The 21820-nt window shown below is 34.0% G+C and overlaps 1 protein-coding gene across 1 annotated transcript in view; it reads right to left on the bottom strand.

The window, feature by feature from the left end:
• Positions 1-672: 672 nt before the first annotated feature.
• Positions 673-21820, bottom strand: part of LOC120336098 (1-phosphatidylinositol 4,5-bisphosphate phosphodiesterase beta-4-like) — a 38498-nt gene continuing 17350 nt past the window's right edge. The window contains exons 13-31 of the mRNA XM_039403700.2: positions 20378-20468; positions 19724-19804; positions 15342-15520; positions 14457-14510; positions 13434-13581; positions 12603-12687; positions 11746-11870; positions 11020-11174; positions 10549-10713; positions 9348-9552; positions 8751-8839; positions 8470-8620; positions 7168-7278; positions 6141-6256; positions 5573-5667; positions 5397-5487; positions 4314-4489; positions 3379-3535; positions 673-3145 (exon numbers count right to left, since the gene is read on the bottom strand). Coding sequence (XP_039259634.2) covers positions 2924-3145; positions 3379-3535; positions 4314-4489; positions 5397-5487; positions 5573-5667; positions 6141-6256; positions 7168-7278; positions 8470-8620; positions 8751-8839; positions 9348-9552; positions 10549-10713; positions 11020-11174; positions 11746-11870; positions 12603-12687; positions 13434-13581; positions 14457-14510; positions 15342-15520; positions 19724-19804; positions 20378-20468 — 2496 coding nt within the window. The 3' untranslated portion in view covers positions 673-2923. The remainder of the gene's footprint in view (positions 3146-3378; positions 3536-4313; positions 4490-5396; positions 5488-5572; positions 5668-6140; positions 6257-7167; positions 7279-8469; positions 8621-8750; positions 8840-9347; positions 9553-10548; positions 10714-11019; positions 11175-11745; positions 11871-12602; positions 12688-13433; positions 13582-14456; positions 14511-15341; positions 15521-19723; positions 19805-20377; positions 20469-21820) is intronic.

Below are 21820 nucleotides of genomic sequence, written 5' to 3'. Positions count from 1 at the left end.
TTGTATTGATACTGGTGTATAGATTGAGGTCTCGGCCAGAATTTGTGATGCACTCTACGTGTAAAGTCGTTAAGCTGAAAATGGTGAATTTTCTATGTTGTCCTAGTTATGCTGGTGTGTCAGAAGTCTGATGGAAGTAAAATCCATATCCTGTCTCCAGCGGCCTTGATAAGTTGTATTGGGCATTGTTTTTTTTGTCAGCGCTAAGAAGCTTTTAATCCCAGATAACTAGTCCTACTCCTCTGTACTTTAGCCCCAAAAAAATGTATTGTGGCTTTCACAATACAAAACTGTTGTGGAATGCGAGCTAGCGCTCACAAACCGGATTCTTTGGTACTTTTTATGCAGCTTATTCAGGGCTAACTTTCGGTTGAATTTGTAAATCAATTTTTGATAACGACTAAAAATTGACAAATACGAGCCCACAGCCATGCTTGAGAAAAAGTAGGTGTCTGAACATCCGTACAATTTCAATTGTTTTGTCAGTGCTAACTTATTTATTGACGTCATAGGAACCTATATTAATGTTGTTTCTGAGATAAAAATATTTGCATACTGCCCCAACCTCAGCAGCACGGGACTGCCTCACCAACATAAATCTATTTCTTAGACTGCCTTTCCTCACAGCTCTATCTTAATAAATAACCAGAGAAGCAGAATTCACACGGCAAATCCTGAAAGACATTTTTTTATTGGTGTACCAAATGAAAACAAAAATATTTAAGCAATATAATTACTATGATCACAGATGAGAATTTCAAAAACAAATTATTAAAATATTATTTCAAATGAATAAATCATGTTATAATTCACAGGTGATTGGATGTGCAGAAAATAGGAATAGAAAAAAACCTTTGGAGAGTCGTTAGTCGATTGATAGACGCAGTAATGATTTATTTTATAATCCCAATTTGATTAAACTGCTGCGCATCAGCGATAGTTTTACAGTTTTCAAACTTTGTGGCAGTTTTATAAATTTTTTTCTGGCGATTATTCAATGAATTTGGTATTTTAAAATGTCTACCTACACAATGGATTGCTTATTATATTTTTGTTGCATACATGACAAACTTTTATGTTTTAAGTTATGAACTAAATTACAATAGGAAATGCTTAAATAGAGAAAATTACCATATGGTTCGCTACAGTCTCTACTCTAATACCAAGAAATAATTTACCCTTAAAACAAATCTGGACCAACCAGATAGCAGACTTTTGAAGATAAGATAACAGAATATTACATTATTATTAGACTGAAGTTGAATAATTTAATCACATGAAAACTGCAGCCTTGTGTACTACTATTGGTAAAGTATAGGAACACCTAAAACTAAATTTCATATTCAAAAATGAATTTGTGCAAACTTATTACGCAGATTGAGAGTATGCATGGTTCCAAAACATCCTTATTATTAAAATTTTCCTTTTTTTTACTCAATTATATCAACACAACGTCAGTTTAAAAAAACAAAATTGGCATTTGATGACGGTGGGATGTTTTAAATGTAAGTTCATTTGAGGGCTATGCTTCAGTATTTTTTTCTGCCAAGGTGATGATCACCCCTTGGGTTGCAATGAAATGTTGAAGCAAGTACCGTTAGTTGTTGCAGCAATTCGTTAGCTTTGATGAATGTATTTGAGGCAACTTACGTATTTTTACAGCTGTGATTATTTTTAGTTCTGGACTGATGAAAGCTCTGGGAATAATATTTATTACAGAATGGTATCGGATGCATGTTAAAATTAGAAAAATGAAGGAACACAGAACACATGCTGTACTACTACATACAGTGGACGAAAATAACAGTACCATATAAGTGAAGACTAAAACAGATAAGAGATTTAAAAATCACACAGGGTTGAAAAATGTAATATACAGGTACATAGAACAAAACAATGTAAACCAACATTAACTAATTTCAATAGAGAAGTTGTTTCACTGGCGATCGAAAAATTAATTTTCCACATGAAATAGGAGGATATGGATTAAATTTATAATGACTATATTTTCATTTCACTGGCAATCAAAGGGTTAATTTTTCACTGAATTTATGAGAACTATATTTTCATTTTTTAGAAAAGCCTTCTGTATGTATGTAAGGAAGCCCATTTCCATCATGATCGTCATTTTTGAAAAACTTATATCATAGCTAAACGGTTGAAAATTGAAAAAGAAAAGCCATAGCACCACAGGGTATTAGGGAAGTGATGGGTACTGAATGGAAAATTACAAAAAGTAAAAAGCGATGATAAACAAAGTCAATGTAACACTTAAATTTGAATCTCTTGAATATATATCACCATAAAATGATGTGTAGTACGTTTGTCATGAGTTATTTGAAGTTTTTTACATGGTGTTAATATTTTTATCTTTATATCAAACTTGTTAGCAAAAATGAGTTTTTTGTTATTGAGATTTATTAGCTCATATGGTAATGGCTTCCAGAAAGAGGGAAAAAAGTATTCATTGAGCACAGTGCAAAGTGAAATAAAAGTTTTGGGTGTGAAATAATATGGAAAGATAGGGTATATTTCTGTTTCAAACCTTGATTATATTGAATTCTTAATTTTGATTCTATATATAAAGATGGGCGCTCCAGAAGTACGTGTACCAATATGGAGGTAACTAATTTGTTTCGCCCACTTCACATATATGAACCCGAGATTTCAGCCTGCGATGCTATCATAGTTAAGTCTAACGCTTTAGACATTATGCCATAGCGTCCACAATGACTAATGTACATTTCTTTTTGATACAGACAAGTGATAGAAATAACGTTTTAACCATTACCAAAATTTAAAATCTTTCAGTTGAGTTAACAACATGTCTTCTCCTTACAAAACTTTGAATTATTAGTCAAAACTGAAGTGATTAAAAACTAAATTAAATTGAAGACGATGAAAAAATATAATAATAATGACATCACTCTACAATGGCACTGCAATTTGTTGATTCAAAAACATTATCTGACAAAGCAGCTTCAAGCGGTTGTTTCACTCTTTCGTGGTTTCCATTTTCCAAGTCACAATGTCGTTCTTTAATTTCAGTTGCAACGAAACTTTTAATAGCATTCTTGACTGCTTCCACTTCACCATCTTGTTGAGACTGAATTTTTTGAAACTGTCGAGTGTGTTTCAAAGACAACTGAAAAAACAATAATATTTTGAGTTGATGAGAAAAACATTTTAATAAAATATGAAATGCATGACAAAATAAAATGATTTCAACAGTTCGAAATTGTTATACATATTTGTCTCGGCCCAGTGTTTATTAAACTCTTCCCCCATGTGGACCACAGTGAAGTTTTCTCATCTTATAACATTATTTGTTGGTACTTAACAAAGAATACATTTCCCACAAAATAAAATGTCACAAACCATTTGTCTCTTTTCTACAAACTTCTTTGCATTAGTGCTGCTTATTTCTCTGATCTGACGATCTTTTTCAGCTTTCTTTATAGTTTTATTGGAACTAATTTCTCTTGTATTATGCATTGAACTTTTGGTTTGACGCTGAGCAAGGTCACTCATTTCTCTGGAAAATAAATTAAAAATAATCACTGGTGATGAAATGTGAAAATATGACGAAAAACAAAAATCCCAATTTGCATTCAAAACAGAATCTTTTCCGCTCATATGGAGTAAGGTTCATAGCAGGGACCAGGGGCCGAAAAAATTTTGCCCACCTGAACTGGCGGGCCACGAAAGTGTGGCGTAATAATTTAGCTATTGATCTTCACCAATTAGAGTGCAAAAAAAGGATGATCGCACACGCCAAGCGCAAAAGAAAGGGGTGTGAAAAGCATGCCATCGAGTCTGTGGCAAGCTAAAATGCAACCTACACAGAGTACGGTCATATTCTAAAAGCTTATTGCACCATACAGATTTCAATACAACAACCATGTAGTGCATGCAGAACTGTTTAAAAGCAGAAATTCATGGCAGCATCCGGTGGGCCAGATTAAATCACCCAACTGGCCAGATTCGGCCCGCGGGCCATGGTTTGCCAATGTCAATTTTTTAGGGACTGTCATAAAGTTTTTCATGCCTTGTAATTTTTTTACCAAATAACTGCAGCACATGAATCAATTCAAACAGAAATTCGTAATAAACCTGTTTTTTTTTTCAAACTTATAGTAGTTCCTTACCTAGCAGTGGCAGCTTGTGTAGAGCCATGTTCAGACCAAAGGGATATATAAAAATGTCTCTGAAATTTGGGAATTTTTGCACCAAGTATTACTTTTTATTATTTTTACGTAGAGAGTCACATTCGTGAACATCTAGATCTAGGTTTATCAAATATAGGAACATACTTCTCTTGAGCTTCTTTCAATGTTTCAAGCGCATTTTGGTGAGTTATTTTCAATGCTAGTTCAAGTGCCTCAATCTGTTGTTTTTGATGATGTTCGTTAATACGAGACAATGTATCCTTATAAGTCTTTATGCAAGATGTTTCAACTTCTTTCTGACTTTTTTGAAAACTGAGAACCTGAAAAAGTACATAAATTCAAACATTATTCTCGGGTTTGAATCCCATGCCCACCACCTCACGCAGGCTGTCATAAATTGGATAAGCAATGCTGAACAAAAAAGATTTCAGTCTTTCGTAAAATTACATATCATTTAATACCAGCCAACTGATTGTACTTTCGAGCGAAAGTCGCTAAATAGGCGTAATATTAACATTGCATGTGTAATTTCACAAAACACTCTCGCACTGAACATACAAAAGTTTGCTATGATGAAATACAGGATTTTTGCCGAGGTCAAGGAAGCATCTATTGGTGCTGAGATCTCCCTCTGCAAGTTGAAAATCTCGAGTTCAAATCCAGATTAGTATATTATTCAATGAGAATAAAGGCAATAATTGGAATAGTCTATGACAAAAAGAAAGGACTTCTTATCACGAACTTTAGTATATTATTCAATGAGAATAAAGGCAATAATTGGAATAGTCTATGACAAAAAGAAAGGACTTCTTATCACGAACGATGAATAGGTAATGTCAGTCTGTTCATGGTAAAGATGTAAAAAGGGAGTAAATAATTCCTCGCTTAGGATTTCTCAAACAGCCCCTAGAATTCCCTGAAGAGCAACAAAGCAGTCGTCTGGGGGCCACAAGCTAGGGCCTCCACTTTTTACCATTCACCATGACCAGATTAATTTGAAGTAAATTGACTCAGATTTATTTGATTCTTTGACTGTAATGCATTTATTCTTTTACTTTTGTTCGTTGGCTTTTTATTATTATTAAACATGGCACACAAAATAACTGGTGGAAACGTGTTAAAAATTTAACTAGGAATTTTTTATAGATGGCAGGGGACCACTAGTCTTGAGAGTCTTTGGAAGAAGACCATGGATCAGAGAAGTTTGAGGGTCTTAGATGGACTTACCTTCTCTCGATCTTCGCTGTGTAATGCATTCAATCGAGTTTTAAAATCTTCTTCACTCAGAATACCAGCTCGTAATTTTGGTGCAAAACAACTGAAACAAACACATGGGGAAAACATGATGTGACTTTTCGAATTTGTATAAACAAAACGAATGAATGAGTGAAATAAAATTTTACCACAAAGAGTTAGATCGCACTCGATCACTGTTTTCTAATGATATAAGCATTTCATTCAACTTTTCTTTGTGTTTCTTTTCAAATGTTTGACATTCCTAAAAAATACATATTCATTGTTAATGCAAGCCCGTCACAATCAAATTTTTTTTTCTATAAACTTAGGCTTAGTTGGATAATCTTTCAATCAGAGCTCTCGAGTCAAGCACATTGTATCTCGTGCAAATGTATATGTATTTTATTGTACATGACTTGTCACTTGAAACTTGATATTAGTGTTTGTGAAAAGTAATCAGTGGCCTAGTGGTTAAAGGCATTCTACTCAACTATGTTGGAATCTCAGGTTCAAATCCCATGCCCACCACCTCATCCAGGTCATGCCGTCCTAAACTATAGCAGTGTTATAGCTAACAGTGGCTGCCTGTGCAAAAGTTGAATAAATACTTCATACAAAACAATTTGCATCAATATTACTAAATGGGGAATGCATTTTAATAACACCTGTATCAACTCCAAGTCTTGATTGTATTTTTTGCAGCAAATTTAATTCGACAAAATATATTCACACTACCTTCATCATTTTGTTTTTCAAACGTTGAATTTCCTTCGTCTGAGAAGCAACGAGTTTCAAATAAGCAGCATCTTGTTTCAACATTTCTACTGTTACTGGAGTTCTTTGCATCAAATCTAGCAATAAAAACATAAGAAGTATTCAAATTTAATTCAAGAAATAAATTTCAACAATATAGAATTTTTTTTTAATACTGATGAGGACTAAAAAGCAGGGGTGTGCAAACAGCGGCCTGCAAGACATTTAGTGTGGCTCTTGGTTACGCTCAGTATTTTTCCCCATCAAGCATAAAATCCTAATCCGACAGGTTTAGGTTTGAAAAGGTCATCACAAAGGTCATCATGGATGAAAATACATAATGTTTTTTTTGCTTCAGACGTAGAGCTAAATCTTTCACCGTTTGCCCAGTGCCTATATTACTAAGCATTAGCGCATTCTATTCTCTTGCCTTTCCCGCTAAATTTTTTGCACATCCCTGCTACAAACAAACTAAAAGTTGTGGAAACAACTACCTGCAAATTACATTTATCAATGGGTAGTAGAATCAAGTCACATAGCCAAGTTATAGGTTGATATAGATAACCATTGTTTTCCATAGAAGGAAAGGAGATTTTTTTCCAGGAGAATGTTTTGTTGTTTTCGGGGGAAGAAATACTCAAATATTTATTCAGTATTATTGTATGCATATTTATGAATACACTATATAAACTATTCAAACAGTGCAATAGTCAGAGCGTGACTTACGCTTATAATGAAACAGAAAGATCCAAAATAGACAAAGGAAGGAATTTATAGAATAATGTTGGGAACCTCTGAGCTAAATCAAGGGATGACGGTACATATGATAATTAGCTATCATGATTTTTTCAAACAAATAACACTAATTTCAAATATTTTGAATTGATCTATTTGCATCGCTAATTCCTCAATAAATTTATATACCATGATTGTTGCATATATAGCAAATAGTAAATAAAATATAATAATTTCGACTAGTGTTCATAAAAACAGAGCAAAAAATACCAACCATTGACAGGTTGTTGTTGAGATTGACCAGTGGAGGAAAGATAAAGACTTCTGGTTCTAGTCTCTGAACCGTTATTTTCCGATGTTCTGCGTGTTGCAATATTTGTGAAACCTGTGTGAAAGACATGATTTGTGATTTTCAAATTTAAAATCAGTAAAGTGGATTCATTTTTCTAAAGGTTTGAACATCAAAATATTTTGTAAATCAGTGTTTTGTCTCTTCTGCTATTACATACATCCTGAATGAAGTCATGTAAGCAAGAAATACGGTATTTACTAAAATGATAATAAGACCAAGTTATGTATATGTGTATATGCTCGCAAATAGGCTGAGTTTAAAACTCCAAAAAAAAAGTTGCCAAACTAAGGGACCGTCTTATTCGCGCAAAACTCAGATTGCACCAAAAAATCGGCTCATTCGCCCATCAGAATTTGATCACGCAATGAGATGATATTATGCTGACTTGCCGGTAATTCCAAAAGCTTCAAACAATACCAAGTTTTCACGATAAAAAGCGTGCACGCACACACACAATCGCTTGTGAAGGTGGATTGTCTTATCATACAGCTGATGGCTTGTACAGTCTGTGATTGATTGTTTAACACGTGGGGACGTGACGCTTGTACAGTCTGTGATTGGTTTGTTTTCGCTCGCTTGTGCAACAGTGTCGATTTACAGCCAGTTGTTTCGTGTTGAAAACATTATTATTTGGTGCGCTATCGCCGTAGAGGCAATTAACGGCGCGCGACTTTTAATCACCTTTACGATATGTTATCCGTTAAGGGGCGGTGACAAGGACTCTTATCGAAATTCACCGCGTTGTGGACGATCAAAGGAAATTGTTTTATGCTGACTCAGGGACTCCCGACAAACAATCCCTCGCATTAATACAAATCACGACGCATGAAAAGCAATATAGACTTTATTAACATGAATATACAAGAGTTACGAGTAAGAATCTACGGCCGTCGCTAACAAACAGAAAGGATAAACGTGAGAAATGTTCGCGTTACAGTAATTTTGTTCTCTTTCTACGTTTTTCTTGAGGCGTCCGGCGTGTAACGATTCGTAGGACCGGCTCATGTGCGATTTTTTATAAAATCGCCGTTTTTAGGGAGTTGGCCTATTCGCGAGATAGGCGAAATTTCGAGAAAATACGGTATTTACAGGAATCCTGGCTCAAAGAAAGTCAAAAAATAGTTCTAGGCGACAAACGAAATTAATTAATTTAAGATTTCTGGAGATTGAAATTGGATTTTGAGAATACAATCTATTACTTTCCATAAACTACAAGCACAATACCTGAATCAGAACGAGAGGTATGAAATGAAAGTTTTTTCTCCGAGTCAGACTGAGAGACATGTTTGTGTTTGGATGCTTCTCTCGAGGCCATTCCTCCACTTGTAGCAGATAATCGTTCAGTTAATTTGCCATTACTGTCATTCAGATCATCCTGAAAGTAATATTTTTAATTATTGAGCATCGGATCTTGCCTAGAATAAAACACAGGTTGCATGTCATATTCGAAAGGTTTTAATCGTCCAATTAAAGATAAAATCATCGTGATATTTTATAAATCTTACCTCATCAATTCCCATGTTTCTCATTGAGGTTGCTCGCTCTTCAGCTAACGACAAATATCTTTTCGGATTAGAAACAGCATCCACAAAATCTTAATAATAATAACGAATAGATGATTAGTTAGTTTATTTATCATTTTGCATGTATATTGTAACAAAATTTGGTGCGAAATGGAAGTGATTTTGTTGTATGTTGAAATATTGTGCAGACATCAACATAATGTTTTAATTTTTCCAGTAAGTCTTGATTGCAGATGTCAGCAAAATGTTGTTGTCCCATTGAGTCGAATCAATGGGCCATTAGTGGCACGTAAGGTGCTATCGTAACTCGTACACTTTCAGTAGCTCTTATGATTTTTGCTGTGCAAGAAACATCGAGCAATTGAATGGAGATGAAAATTGAAAAAACTATCGGATGTAACAAAGGATCGTGAATACCTATCTGGTCAGCGAAACCGTTTTTACTGCGTTCCGCAGCTTTGGAAAATTATCCTAAGAAAAAAAACGAATTGAAATTTTAGTAAATTGACTGACATATATATCCATTCCCAGACTTTTGACAAATCTAAAAATTTTGATCAAAATACTCAAATTAATTACTTATGTATTTGTCAGGAACATAACTCTTCAATACAATGTTAACAAATAGAGAAGCAGGATCAAGCATTTGTCCACCAGCAGATCGTAGTGCAATGTATCGATATCCACATTGTAAAGCTTCTAGTGGAATCACTCTCTGGCCGATGAGCTTCCCGCTTTCATCATGAACAGCAAATCTTATCAAAGCAAGAGTCGGTAGAACAACCTGAAATATACAAACAAAAATAAACATATAGTATCGACGAGTATCTTTCTATGCTTCTGCGCCATGTATCCATCCATATGTATATAATACAAGGATGCTGTAGCAAGAGTGAAGATAACTATTCTAAGTGATTTAACCCTTTCCATGCGATTTTTATTTTTTATTAAATAATCGTATTTGCTACACCGACTTTATGCATTTGTACCCCCACAACTAATCGATCGACTAACGTAAAAGTAATGATCCTCTGCTGCCCACCGAGGGCTCGTTGGAAAGCTTATTCAAAGAGCTTGCAATTGGCGAATAAAAAAAAAGATATTTTTAAAAGGGGTGGTCTGAGTCACAAACCGAATAGAAAAAAGGAATTTTTTTTCTCGGGTGTTGAAACTTCAAACTGTGATAAAAATAGAAATATTCGCTAAATTCTTTACTGTTACCGCTTCTTGGTTGGCAAACAATAGCATAATATTGCTGTAGCAATTTCGTTATCTACCTTAAAATACTTTGGTAGATGGAAAGGATAATATGTCTTTTATTACTACCCAAAAAACACCGAAATTTGCATAAATTTCAAAAACACTCCCTCGTTCCGCCGCAAATAAAATTCCCATGGTAAACGAAAGCGAGATTTACCGTCGCTTATGTTAATCTCAAAGAAGACTTCTTATCAATAAACTAAAACCCGGAAAAACTAGACCAACATTTTGCGACCGATTGCTAAATAAAACAGTGGAGTACATCAACGTACCCGCCGCAATCTGGCGAGTTTTGTCGTGGGTACGTATACGTGCCCACCGCACGGAAAGGGTTAAGAGTTTTGCTGAGCACTACTTTGTAATTGCATTTCTTAGGTAGCAAGACTGTTGAATCACTGAAAAAACAGTTCGCGTTTAAGAGTTGAATGAAATTTTCAAAATATCATACATACGGGTTCAATTGTTCAGTTTTTTATAAACAATTTAATATTGGAATAAAAAAATTACTAATTCGGCGTACTTTTCTGAAGACAAATGGTGGTGAATTGTAGACAGGATCAAGTCCATTGCTGGGAACGAGCTTAGTTCTATGTTCTTTTCTAATTGTATCAGTAGGAAGCCCATACATATCAACTTCAACATAAGTTCCAATTTGTTTGTCTGAAAGGAACATCCCAGCAATCACCTGCAAAAATAATGGGAGATGGAAATTGAATTTTTTTTATAATAGACGCTCATTCTCGTCTCGGACAAGGCCAGCAACCACTGATATATATAACGATATGTGAAAAGCTATGGAAATTTAAAAGAGTTGGAATCTTTCCAAGTTGGCACTACTACCCAATTTATTACACCTGGGTGAGGTGGTGGGCATAGATTTAAATTGGATATGTGCAAACTGAGTTGCCAACAGTGTTAATTTTAACGTTTTAACCGCTAGGTTATTATGCATAGTTTTAGTTTGCACAAAATTTTTATGATGTCATAATACCTCTACTGAACAATGAGCAGCAATAACACCATCCACAGGAGATTCAGAAAATGGATCAAAAACTCTGTCATCTCGTCTCATGAATTCAGGTTTGAGCAGATAACCACACATTCCATTGAATTCAAATCTTCCTTGATTCAACTGCATGTTCAGATCTGAATGAGAATTTTTTTTTTAATTTATATCGATGGTTATTACGAGTGCTGGTGAGGCTTCGAGTTACACTTGATCAAGCATTGCTGACAGACTCGAAGTGACTCATGTCATTTAAATCCAATGACTCAGTCTCTACTCAACTAACCACCAATGAGACTTAGGTAGTAACTCAGTAATTAACTCACGACTCTGGGTCTAGCGATTTCTACTCAACACTCCTACTTGCTTATTCATAGTAAAATATACGTAAATGGTAATAAGCTAACAATATTTTTTAGCCAACTTTTATCATATACTTTTACAATATAACTCATGTTTACAGTAATATAACAATGCGATCATTAAAAATTTGAACGAAAAAAAATAGTTCTTCACAATAAAGCCAAAAAAAATTTATACAAAAAATTTTAATTTCATAAAACACCAGAACCAGAAAAGACAAATATTGACAAAAACAATTTATTGTGATGTCATTTCGTTATATCGAAACCAATATTTATTGAATTTCAATATTGATGTTCATTTAAAAATAGATAGAGCAAATAATAAAACGTCATTTTCATATTTTACCTGACGTTTGAAAATTAAGAGACACCATCTGGCATCCGGCGTTCCAGAAAACCTGCGGCATATAGTTACTGGAATCGACTCGATTTCCCCGAGGATAAATACGACTAAGCTGACGCTTGTTGTAACTGTAGAAAAAGTAAATTTTGCAAAATTTGTAATAGTATTGTTTCAATTAAACGACATAACATCTTCACTATTTTCATACATCACTCAGAGAAAGGGTATCTATTAGCAACCTCTGATAAGACCTAGACATATCAAGTGGCACGTAGGCATGCATTAAACAGGATCAATCATCCACATTTTTCAAAATATTTTCAATCTACAATTTATTGCTTTTTACGGAATGACACGACACATCACATGAATAATTAAATATGATAATAAATATCTATTGAAGCGAAAACAGTTTTTTTAATATTAGAAAGTCTCATCTTTCATTTTCTGAAATTGAAGAATACTGTATGCATGCCGGTATATAGGTATATATACCGATATAGCATTATTATATTCAATATCAATATCGATCACCATGCAGTTTCCACGGAGGTAATTTTACAAATATATAAACCATGATACAGAAAAAAAACACAGGGTGTTCACGAAGTCCGGCTACATTCAAAATGTTGATATCAAATCAGTTCTCAATGTATCTTAGCCAGGTTTTTTTTTAATCAGTGTTTATTCGAGTTTTTTCTACTTTAATATATTACACCTTTAGTTGCATAAAGTACATCAGTGTTTTTTTTTACCCAATTCAATGTACAGGATTATTAGACTTTACTATAGAATATATTTTTTTTGTATTTTTAGTGGGTTAAAAGCGATTTTAAATGCTATGCAAATACAATACTTACTTCACAAATTCGATAGCACTAGTTTTTAAAAGTCCAATCCCAACAGATTCACTAAATGAAGACATTTGATAGGAGAGCTTTTGCTCTGTAAAAAAAACAATGGATGAAAAATAAACACAAAAAAAAACACAACAAGCAAAGATTTCAAAAATTGTTATCCCCAACAAGATTGTTGTGATGTGTTTCTCTACTTTTATGAGTGTAGGTGAATGGTTAGTGGTTACAGCACTTCTTATAAAGCTTTCCCTAGATTTTGCCTATTTCTACTATCTTCCAGTCCAATTTGTTTTAAGTTGTTTATTTGTTTGTGGTGTGCTATAAACCAAAAATCGTAAGAAAATTGTATTGTGTAAATAAATGATAACTCCATTGATTAACTCATATATTAGGATTAAGACCTTTATTCTCCACTGCATGACAACGACCATCCAAAATTTGAATGAGTTAACACACACCATTATTAACTTAGACCTGCACATACTGGCCCTCAACTCGTCTAGAGCGCCATGAATCAGTTCTCTATGTGGCACAAGCAATAGTATCACTAGGTAAAATTTGCGATAACATTTTAATTTGAAGTAAATTACGGTAACTGTTTATTTAATTCTTTAACCGAAATGCAATTATTCTTTTTCTTTCGTTTGTTGGCTTTTATCACTAAACTTGGCGACTAAAATAACATTTTGGAAACCCCAGTTATTATAGAAGAGCAGGAAGCCATGAAGTTTTGAGAGTCTATGAAAGGGTGACTCAGATCATAAAAGTTTGACAAGTACTGACTTAGGCCCTTCAATACGTTAAAGAAATGGTAAAATGGTAAATACTACATACCTTCAGCATACTCGAACCCTTGAAATTTAACGGATTGGCAATAATTGATGAATGAAGACAACACAGGATGAATATTTGTAGCCGATGTTTCAACGTATTTATAATTTCTTAACAATTCTTTTTCATCTTCTTCTGTTAATGGTTGTCCCTTTGAATGAATTTTAATTACAATTTTTGAGAATACTGTTTTAAATGTAAAAATTCGCTTTTTGAATAAATATGATGCTGATTAAATGTCAATACTTTTCTGTAAACAAACAATTATGAAGGAGAAATATATATGAAATTCTAAAAGTGCACAAAGTACATCAAAGTTCTTATACTTAAGTTAATATAGAACGTTATGTAAACCCTGTACACCTACACAATGCATGACGTAATATAGAAAGAAAAATCTGCAAATATCTTTATAAAAGTTCGAAGATTATGATGAAAGACATTAAGAAATCTCTTAAACGGCAATTGATGAGAAAATATGACAACCAACATCATTATGTGATTATTACGGTATGTGATCAGTAACCATTAGGGAGCAATTCTTCCTACTTGAATAAGAAATAGATTTTTGCTAATGATCTCGTGTTGATATAATTGGAATATGAATCTTGCGGGTGTAATATTGCAATGAAAGATCTGCTCCATCATGTTAATTGAAAAGATCAATGAATTTGAAGTGACAAGATTCGAAATTAAAAAGGTAAGTGAAAAACATGATTTCAAGGAATTGCACTTATCTTTCGCACTCCTAATTAAAATTTGTCTGAAAGCCTTTTCTATTACAAAAATGCATTTCCAAGAATTATATTCAAAATTGCTTGATTAAGTTTTAAGTGAATTAAGTTAAATTAATGTTATTCAAAGTAAAAACCAATTGAAATGCACGATTCTTCAATTCAACTCTTCTACTGAGAACAGACGAAGGGATATTTAGTTGAGTCAGTGTTGAGCACCACAGTACTGAATCATTTTGTACTAGATAGTAAATAATAATAAAGATAAAAAAAAAATTTTCAAATATTTCACCTTTTTTGATTTGGATTTTCCTGATTTTGTAATTGTTGTATCTTTCTTTGCTCCCTGAATTATAACAATTATTTGTATTAAATATTGCAAATTTATAATATAAGTTGATATTACTAAATGTATTTAAAAATGGCTCATGTACAGCTGTTTTAGCATAGATCAGTGTAAAACAAAGACAAGTTAACTTTATAAACCATGCTAGAGCGTAACACAAGATCATATTCATATATGGATAATGGATAAGATGTTTCTTCCCTAGTTTTACTTAAATCGATATCAGTGGGACCTCCAAAACAATTCTCCGTTAAATAGTTTATTCATACAACGAAAAGAACTGACAGCATAACCTAATGAGGGATTCAATCCAGAAGGGCTTAACTTGAAAAAGCTTTTGAAAAAATGACCAAGTATAAATATATATAAGTTTTTAAACTCCTGTAACATTTTACTGAAATACTATTTTTTTATGTTTTCAAATTAGAATTTTAACAATCCCCCTTTTGCATTGAATGTTCAACCCTGGTATATCATCCTTTGTCACAGCAATTTCTGTGTGAATACTTTATGAGAGGTGGAGACAAATTGTACATAGCAGTATTGATTGTTTTTATTTAAAGATGTTCACAATCTTGAAGCATATCATTAAAGAAAATGACACTGATAAGAATGGGAGCCTCTAGTTTAAATCATTGCCTCATTGGATTGAGAGTACTTGCCATCGAACGGCTAGTTAGATGCTGGGGAGATCCTAGATCAAACCTTGCGAGAACTGATTATGAAGATTGCTGACTCTAACTATAGCAGGGTGGTTAATCGTACATACTGGACAAAAATTGTACAAGCTAACAACTTCAAAACCAGATTTAATCAAGATTAAAAATGAACCTGTCCATCTCCTTTTGAGAGACTTTCAGTCACCGGTGTTTTTTGAATTTCAATGTCAGATTTTTCAACTTCTGATTTCTCTTCCACGACACTAAGACTAGCGGCATCACTTTGATTTTCATCATAACTCTGATTGGATTTAAGTCTTGCCAGTTCAGGATGAGCTTCTTCAATTGATGCTAAATATTAAAAAGTAATCATCAAAAATTTGATATTTTGCCAAACTACAAAAAACAGTACTCCCGAAGTATGTGAACAAGATGGCGAACACTGTAGCGTAGTGTGTGTGCCAGGTTAGGGTTGGGCCATAATTTCAGGTACAAATACCACGAAAGTCACTTGGTTAGTACCCGAACTCGTAATAGAACTAAAATAAGGAAAATTGGAATGAAATTAGGGCCTAAACCCCGGGGGCGGCAACCTTTTGTCAACCTCGCGGGCCGAAATTAAAGGTTGCAAGTCATTAGTGGACCGCACATCTTTTTAGAAAGTTGAAAACAGAACGGATGAGCAATGAATCACACGGTTTCACACAGATCAGAAGTTAAATTTTAAGAAGCGTGCGAAGACTGACCATTTGAATATTTTCTGCGCCGGTAAACCATTTGCACTCAGCATCAACTTTTCTGCATTTTGCTGCCATTTGTCTAATTATATTTAAATTAATTAAACGCGTAATTGTGAATTAAAATATACTTGTTAGTTGTTAGGTTATAATATAATTTAGTCTACAGTTACACAATAAATGTCTCAAAATAAATTCTGTTATAATATAGTCGTCAAAACAGCTGTTTTGTTACTATAATTGAGTGAAGCGTCGCGGGCCGGATTATACTGCTAAGGACCGTAGTTGCCGACCCCTGGCTTAACACTAATCGGGTACACATACTACGTTCCGGTGTCCGCCATCTTTTAAAATTTAAAAATGCAGGAAAGAGAAGATAGGAAGAGTGATTTGGTTGATTCTCTATTTTTCATTATATCCAGTAAATATGATGAATACCTGTCATACTGTGAGACTTTAATGGCTTAAAGTGGTTCTTAAAATCAAGAATTAAAAATATTGAATATAGGAAATTTATATAAGTTTGTAATAATATGAAGATTCTCTTTGAATAACACATTCACTTAACAAATAGCATAACATATAATGTAATCCAAAAATGTATGATGATATACATTGCGGCCGATAAATCAAATTTTATCAAACAAAACATCTATATGGAACCCTGAAAATGATCCAAACTACCACATATGGCCATTGATAAAGTGTCATCATAAATTTCAATTTTGTAATATCCATGCATGATATAATATGATGAAATGGAAGCACGATATATTGAACGGTAATTGGACTATGTACATATTATACATCGTCAGTCTATCGTGTAAATATTCTCGATGAGGGCATTGCAAACAGAAACATATTGTGTAGACAGACCGGGAGTCGCTGAAAAGCAAACATTAAACTGAAATCTAAAACATGGTATATGATGAAGGATCGTTGTATTGAGATAAAAAACATATATATGAGTACTGTTTTGCCTTTCGGAATATTATTCAAAATAATAACCAATACTTGCAACGCAAAATTAGAATTGGCTATTCTGGATTGGACTTCAGTAATCTAGAATATTCAAGAAGACTAATTACTCTAGCTAGATTCTCCATCCCTTCGCCTAAGTTAGCACAAGAAAATTAAATAAAAAAAAATTATTTTATTTCAAATTACTAATGCAAATTTCAGTTTTTGTCACACTTAATTTCGATGACCCAACTAAAAACATGATGCTTTATCAATTATGCATATATGAAAAAGAATAACATGCGGATTACAGAGAAAAATTTATCTTCATGCAAGCAGAATATAAGTAGCAGAATTGGTCTTTTATTTGCAGTTAGGGATGCCACTTTTGGATTTACGAATCGGATCGATTCGAATCGCATCTTTTCCGGATCGATTCGAATCAGATTTACGCGATTCGGAAAAAGAGAGCGATTTAGCGAAAAAAAAAACATTGAACGTTTGTTAAATGTCGTTTTCGGCGGCTTTAAATCTGCCAGAGTGTGTTTATGCGGCACTCCAAATAACGCCAAATTACGGGACCGAAAAAAAACATTGAACGTGTGTTAATTGTTGTTTTCGGCGGTGTTGAAACTACCGAATGCGTTTATGCAGCACTCCAAATAACACCAAATCACGGGACCGAAAGAAAAACATTGAACATTTGTTAATCGTTGTTTTCGGTGGCGTTAAAACTGCCGAATGCGTTTATGCGGCACTCCAAATAGCAACAAATTACGGGACGTAAATAAATGAAAATGAATTTTTCGTGATTGACTTTTTTACTTGTCTGCCGTCATTTGTTTCAAGTTCGACACAACACACTCTTTTACGCATCACTCGAGATGATGTGTGGCGTAATTACCAGCAAACTGCGAGTTCAGTTTTCCACTAAATAGCCGAAGTTTCCATTATGCGCGAATTTAAATGGATCGTATACCTGAAAATTCGTGACAATTTTGATGAAAATTTTCAACAGCACACCTGCGCTGCGACTAAGTTATTGTACGCCCTGGCATGATTGGATAAAGAATCGGCCACCGACGTCTAGATAATGTTTAATTTTGATTGAAATTTAATTTAAACTTTGTTCTGAGAGCAATATTTTGCGTACTATTACTGAATGAGTTCATCGGCCGGCAATGTTAATTGACAATCATGTTTCTCATCCTAAAATATATATTTATTTTGTTTGCGTTTGTCAGGCTTCCACTCGAGTGGCGATAAACGAAATCAGGGGGACATAATGTAATAGTACATACACGTCTTTTTTCAGCTGTTACAAAAAAAAGTAGTATTTACTTTTAATTTTGTTAGCGCGATACAAGCGAATAAAACATTTCGGATTATTTCGAGCAAATGTCATAACGGACAGGTGGGAGTAAATAATACTTGAGGAATGGCAACTTGTGCACTGTTTTACATCAACACGTGGCAGATTTCATACCAGACCGAGCATACTGTGCGAATGTCGTCTTACTTTAGCCCCAGCGACCATGTCCGATCGAGATAAAGCGTCAACCAATTATCGCTCGTCAGCGCGGCGTCCATTATGCACATTTGGACTTTCTGAATTACGAAATTAAACGTAGTCCACATTAATAATGATGCCCGAGTTAGCCAATAACGCTGTTAGCCACAAATAATACTTTCTCTAATATTTATGGAAATATTTGTTCGCAATCGTAGTCGGATGAACGATTGTTTTTATCGAATTTAATTTAATCGTGGTTAATTTTATCGTCTTCAATCATATTCTTGTAAACATTTCCCATTTATAGTAATTCGGATGCAATTAGAATGTTTTTGTCGTATTACTCTATGCTGCTAGCATAAATATAAAATATTGTACTAAGATTTTGAAGATAAAGAATCGGTAATAAGGCCGGCCTTAGTTCAATATAACAAGAAGGGAAATACCACGGTCACATATACTGGTGTGGGACAAGGAAAAGCAGTGCTGTTACTGTGTTTACGACATAACAGTACAACTGTTCCCTGCTTATTTTCTCATATGAATTCCATCAAATTGCCTCAGCCCTGATACAAGTATAACAAAATAACTCAGTATTGTAAGACTCACAGATAAGTTGCAACAGCAAGTTTTTCATCAATGCATTTATTAGTGATATCTATGACCTACATCTTTTTTATCATGATGAAAATAAGTGTGGCTTATTCACTGAAAAACCCTTATCATCCTTGCTATATAGCCTATTCCATTTTCAAATTTTTTTCTTCTAGATTTGAGCTTTTTTGTGACTTTGGGCAAACATACGCATGTAATAAAAAAAAAAGCTTAATGGAATCAGATTCGGAAAGATTCGATTCGAAAAGTTTTGATTCGAGATTCGATTCGAAAAAAAATGTATCCAGAAGTGGCAACCCTATTTGCAGTTCAATACTTTTGTAATGCCTTTTTCATATCAGATTTACTTACACCTATATGCGATATGATTTTTCAAGATAGCTCTTGTTCTTAGGGTAAAAAAATATACTGCTATCAAAATTGTCTCGAAGACACTTCAAAAAGTTGGCACAAAAGGACATATCATTATATGGCAAACAACAGCCTCTCGGTTACCAGTCCATGTGTGGTATGGAAATAGTTAACCAGATATTCGTTTTAGATGCATTGTCTTGATGGTGGAGGAAGCTGTAACCAACCAGCGGGCCACAATCCTCTCTAAAAACAAGAATCCCCCACGGATTCAAACATGTTAAACCACACAGAGGTGCAAGTATGTTGCAACGCTAGGCACCTTGTGCCAACCTCCAAGGTTGAAAATTGTAAAATCTGATAAAGAAATCAACTTACAAGAATCTTCCTCTTGAACTTGACTTTGTTCTTCCTCGTCTTCCAAAACTTCTTCATGTTTGTAGTAACGTTCAAGTTGAGCTTGTAATGGGAAAAAGATTTTACATTACTTATTAAAGAACAACATATGAAATCACGATTAATGATAATGGGATCGATGGCCTAGTGGTAAAAGTGTTAGTTAAATGATGGCATCACATATTAAAATCTTGGGTTCAAATACCACGTCCACCACTCTGTACATGGTGTGATAAATTAGGTGGGCAATGCCGAATGGAAGAGATTCGGGTCCTTCTGAATAATAGCTCCTTACATATCGATAGAAATTAGCGGATCCTTTTTAAGGCCTCGTTCAGAGCGAAACGTACGAATGAGGGTCGTATAAAAAACAATTATTGAGTCCATGTCTTGAGACACATATGAAAAACGCCACTGAGTAACTACTATGTGATACCAATTTAGAATTCGTAAGAAACTTCCCAACCTGAGTCTACACTTGCCTAGTATATCACCGATAGTGTACAAAATTAGCTATTCAGACCCAAAAATTGTAATCTTTCATTAACCTAGTGAATACAAACAAATATTTGGCTGCTTGTTCATACCCTCGTTTAGAGTGTGAATCCACTCATAAAAAATAGATAAATTTGATACCTTTTTCTACATCAGTTTTTAGTCGTTTGTTTTTTATTATAATTTTGCCTTTCAAAGCATTTGGTGAAGGAAGTTGAATGCCAGGATCAAGCTGAAAATACAAATAGAGCAATGCACAAATATAAGACCACCATTGACTTTTGTCTATTGCTATGCTAACAAAAATCCAGCCAAAAGTTTAAAGAAATTGTACCGAATGTCGGAGGTATGACTGTGAAACATAAAAAACAGCAAATCTTGGGGTGAAATGTCAGATCTCATAGAACTGGGGAAAATTAGAAAAAAATGTAAATAATCAAATTTTAGCAACTTCTTCAAGAAACTTTGAGTTGGGCTGCGCCAGACTAACTCCCTATCCTTACCCTATGCCTTCATGCTAGGATGCTGTAGCAGCAATAAACATGACTATCCTATCAATTGTTGTAAACAGCTTGTCTGAGGAAGTCTGACTTTGGTTGGACATTTTTGTGTTAGTGTGCAAAATGACTCTTGAATTGGATAGAATTCTTCAAGAAAAAAACGTGAAATTTATTAGTCCAATAGTTGCGTACAAAACTTTTTTCTCGCAACAACAACAGATGCATAAAGAACCACAAACACGTAACAAGAAAATCAAGTTTGCAAAAGGATCAATAGGTCCACTATGTGTTCAAACATGTCCCGCGGTTCACGTTCTGAAATGCTACCAGGTGGCACAATCAATGCAAACTCCACAGAAACACTCATGTCTCAATGTACTAGCAAAAAACTAAAATAACAGTAATAAAATGTATATTTGATGACATATTATACACTAAATAAAGCTGTGTTTGTTTTGAGCATATGTTATTATGAATTTGGTATTTTCACTGATTATGGTTGGATTTAATAATCAGAGATGGGCAGATGCATTTATTTATTCAATCTCAATCAAAAATATTGATTAGGCAATACTTATTCTAATTGAAAAACCAAGCCAGAGGAGGCCGAAAATACGTATTAATAAGAATTGCTGTTTATTTTATTTGTTTGTACTTCGTGCAATGGGCATTGATTCAGAATTTTCAGTCTATGTGTCATAAAAAAGCACAGAGTCAAGCAGTGTTTCCAGACCCCACGAATGGGCTAGGTGAAGCTGAAGAAAACATCAGATGGGCTTTGACTATCACAGACCACTATTATGCCTGGTGTACTAATCTTAGCGACACATTTGTCATAAAATGTTTCTTAAATTAAGCAATAAATAGAATTTTTTAAAGTTGCCCAGACAAAAACATTCAACGATTGTCGATTATCAAAGCAATCCATAACAGATATGTATAATATAACATAAACAGATAATTATATAATTTATTCATAAATTTTAAGATTTGGCCGCCGTGGATTCGAACCCCATACCCACCACCTCATTCGAGTTTTCATAAAAGGACTCAATCCAAAAAGCGGTTACTTGCATAGAGCCTT

Source organism: Styela clava, chromosome 2 (assembly GCF_964204865.1).
Source record: "Styela clava chromosome 2, kaStyClav1.hap1.2, whole genome shotgun sequence".
NCBI classification, from domain to species: Eukaryota; Metazoa; Chordata; class Ascidiacea; order Stolidobranchia; family Styelidae; genus Styela; species Styela clava.
Note: the sequence above shows the minus strand (reverse complement) of the source record. Positions and strands in the feature narration are given on the sequence as shown.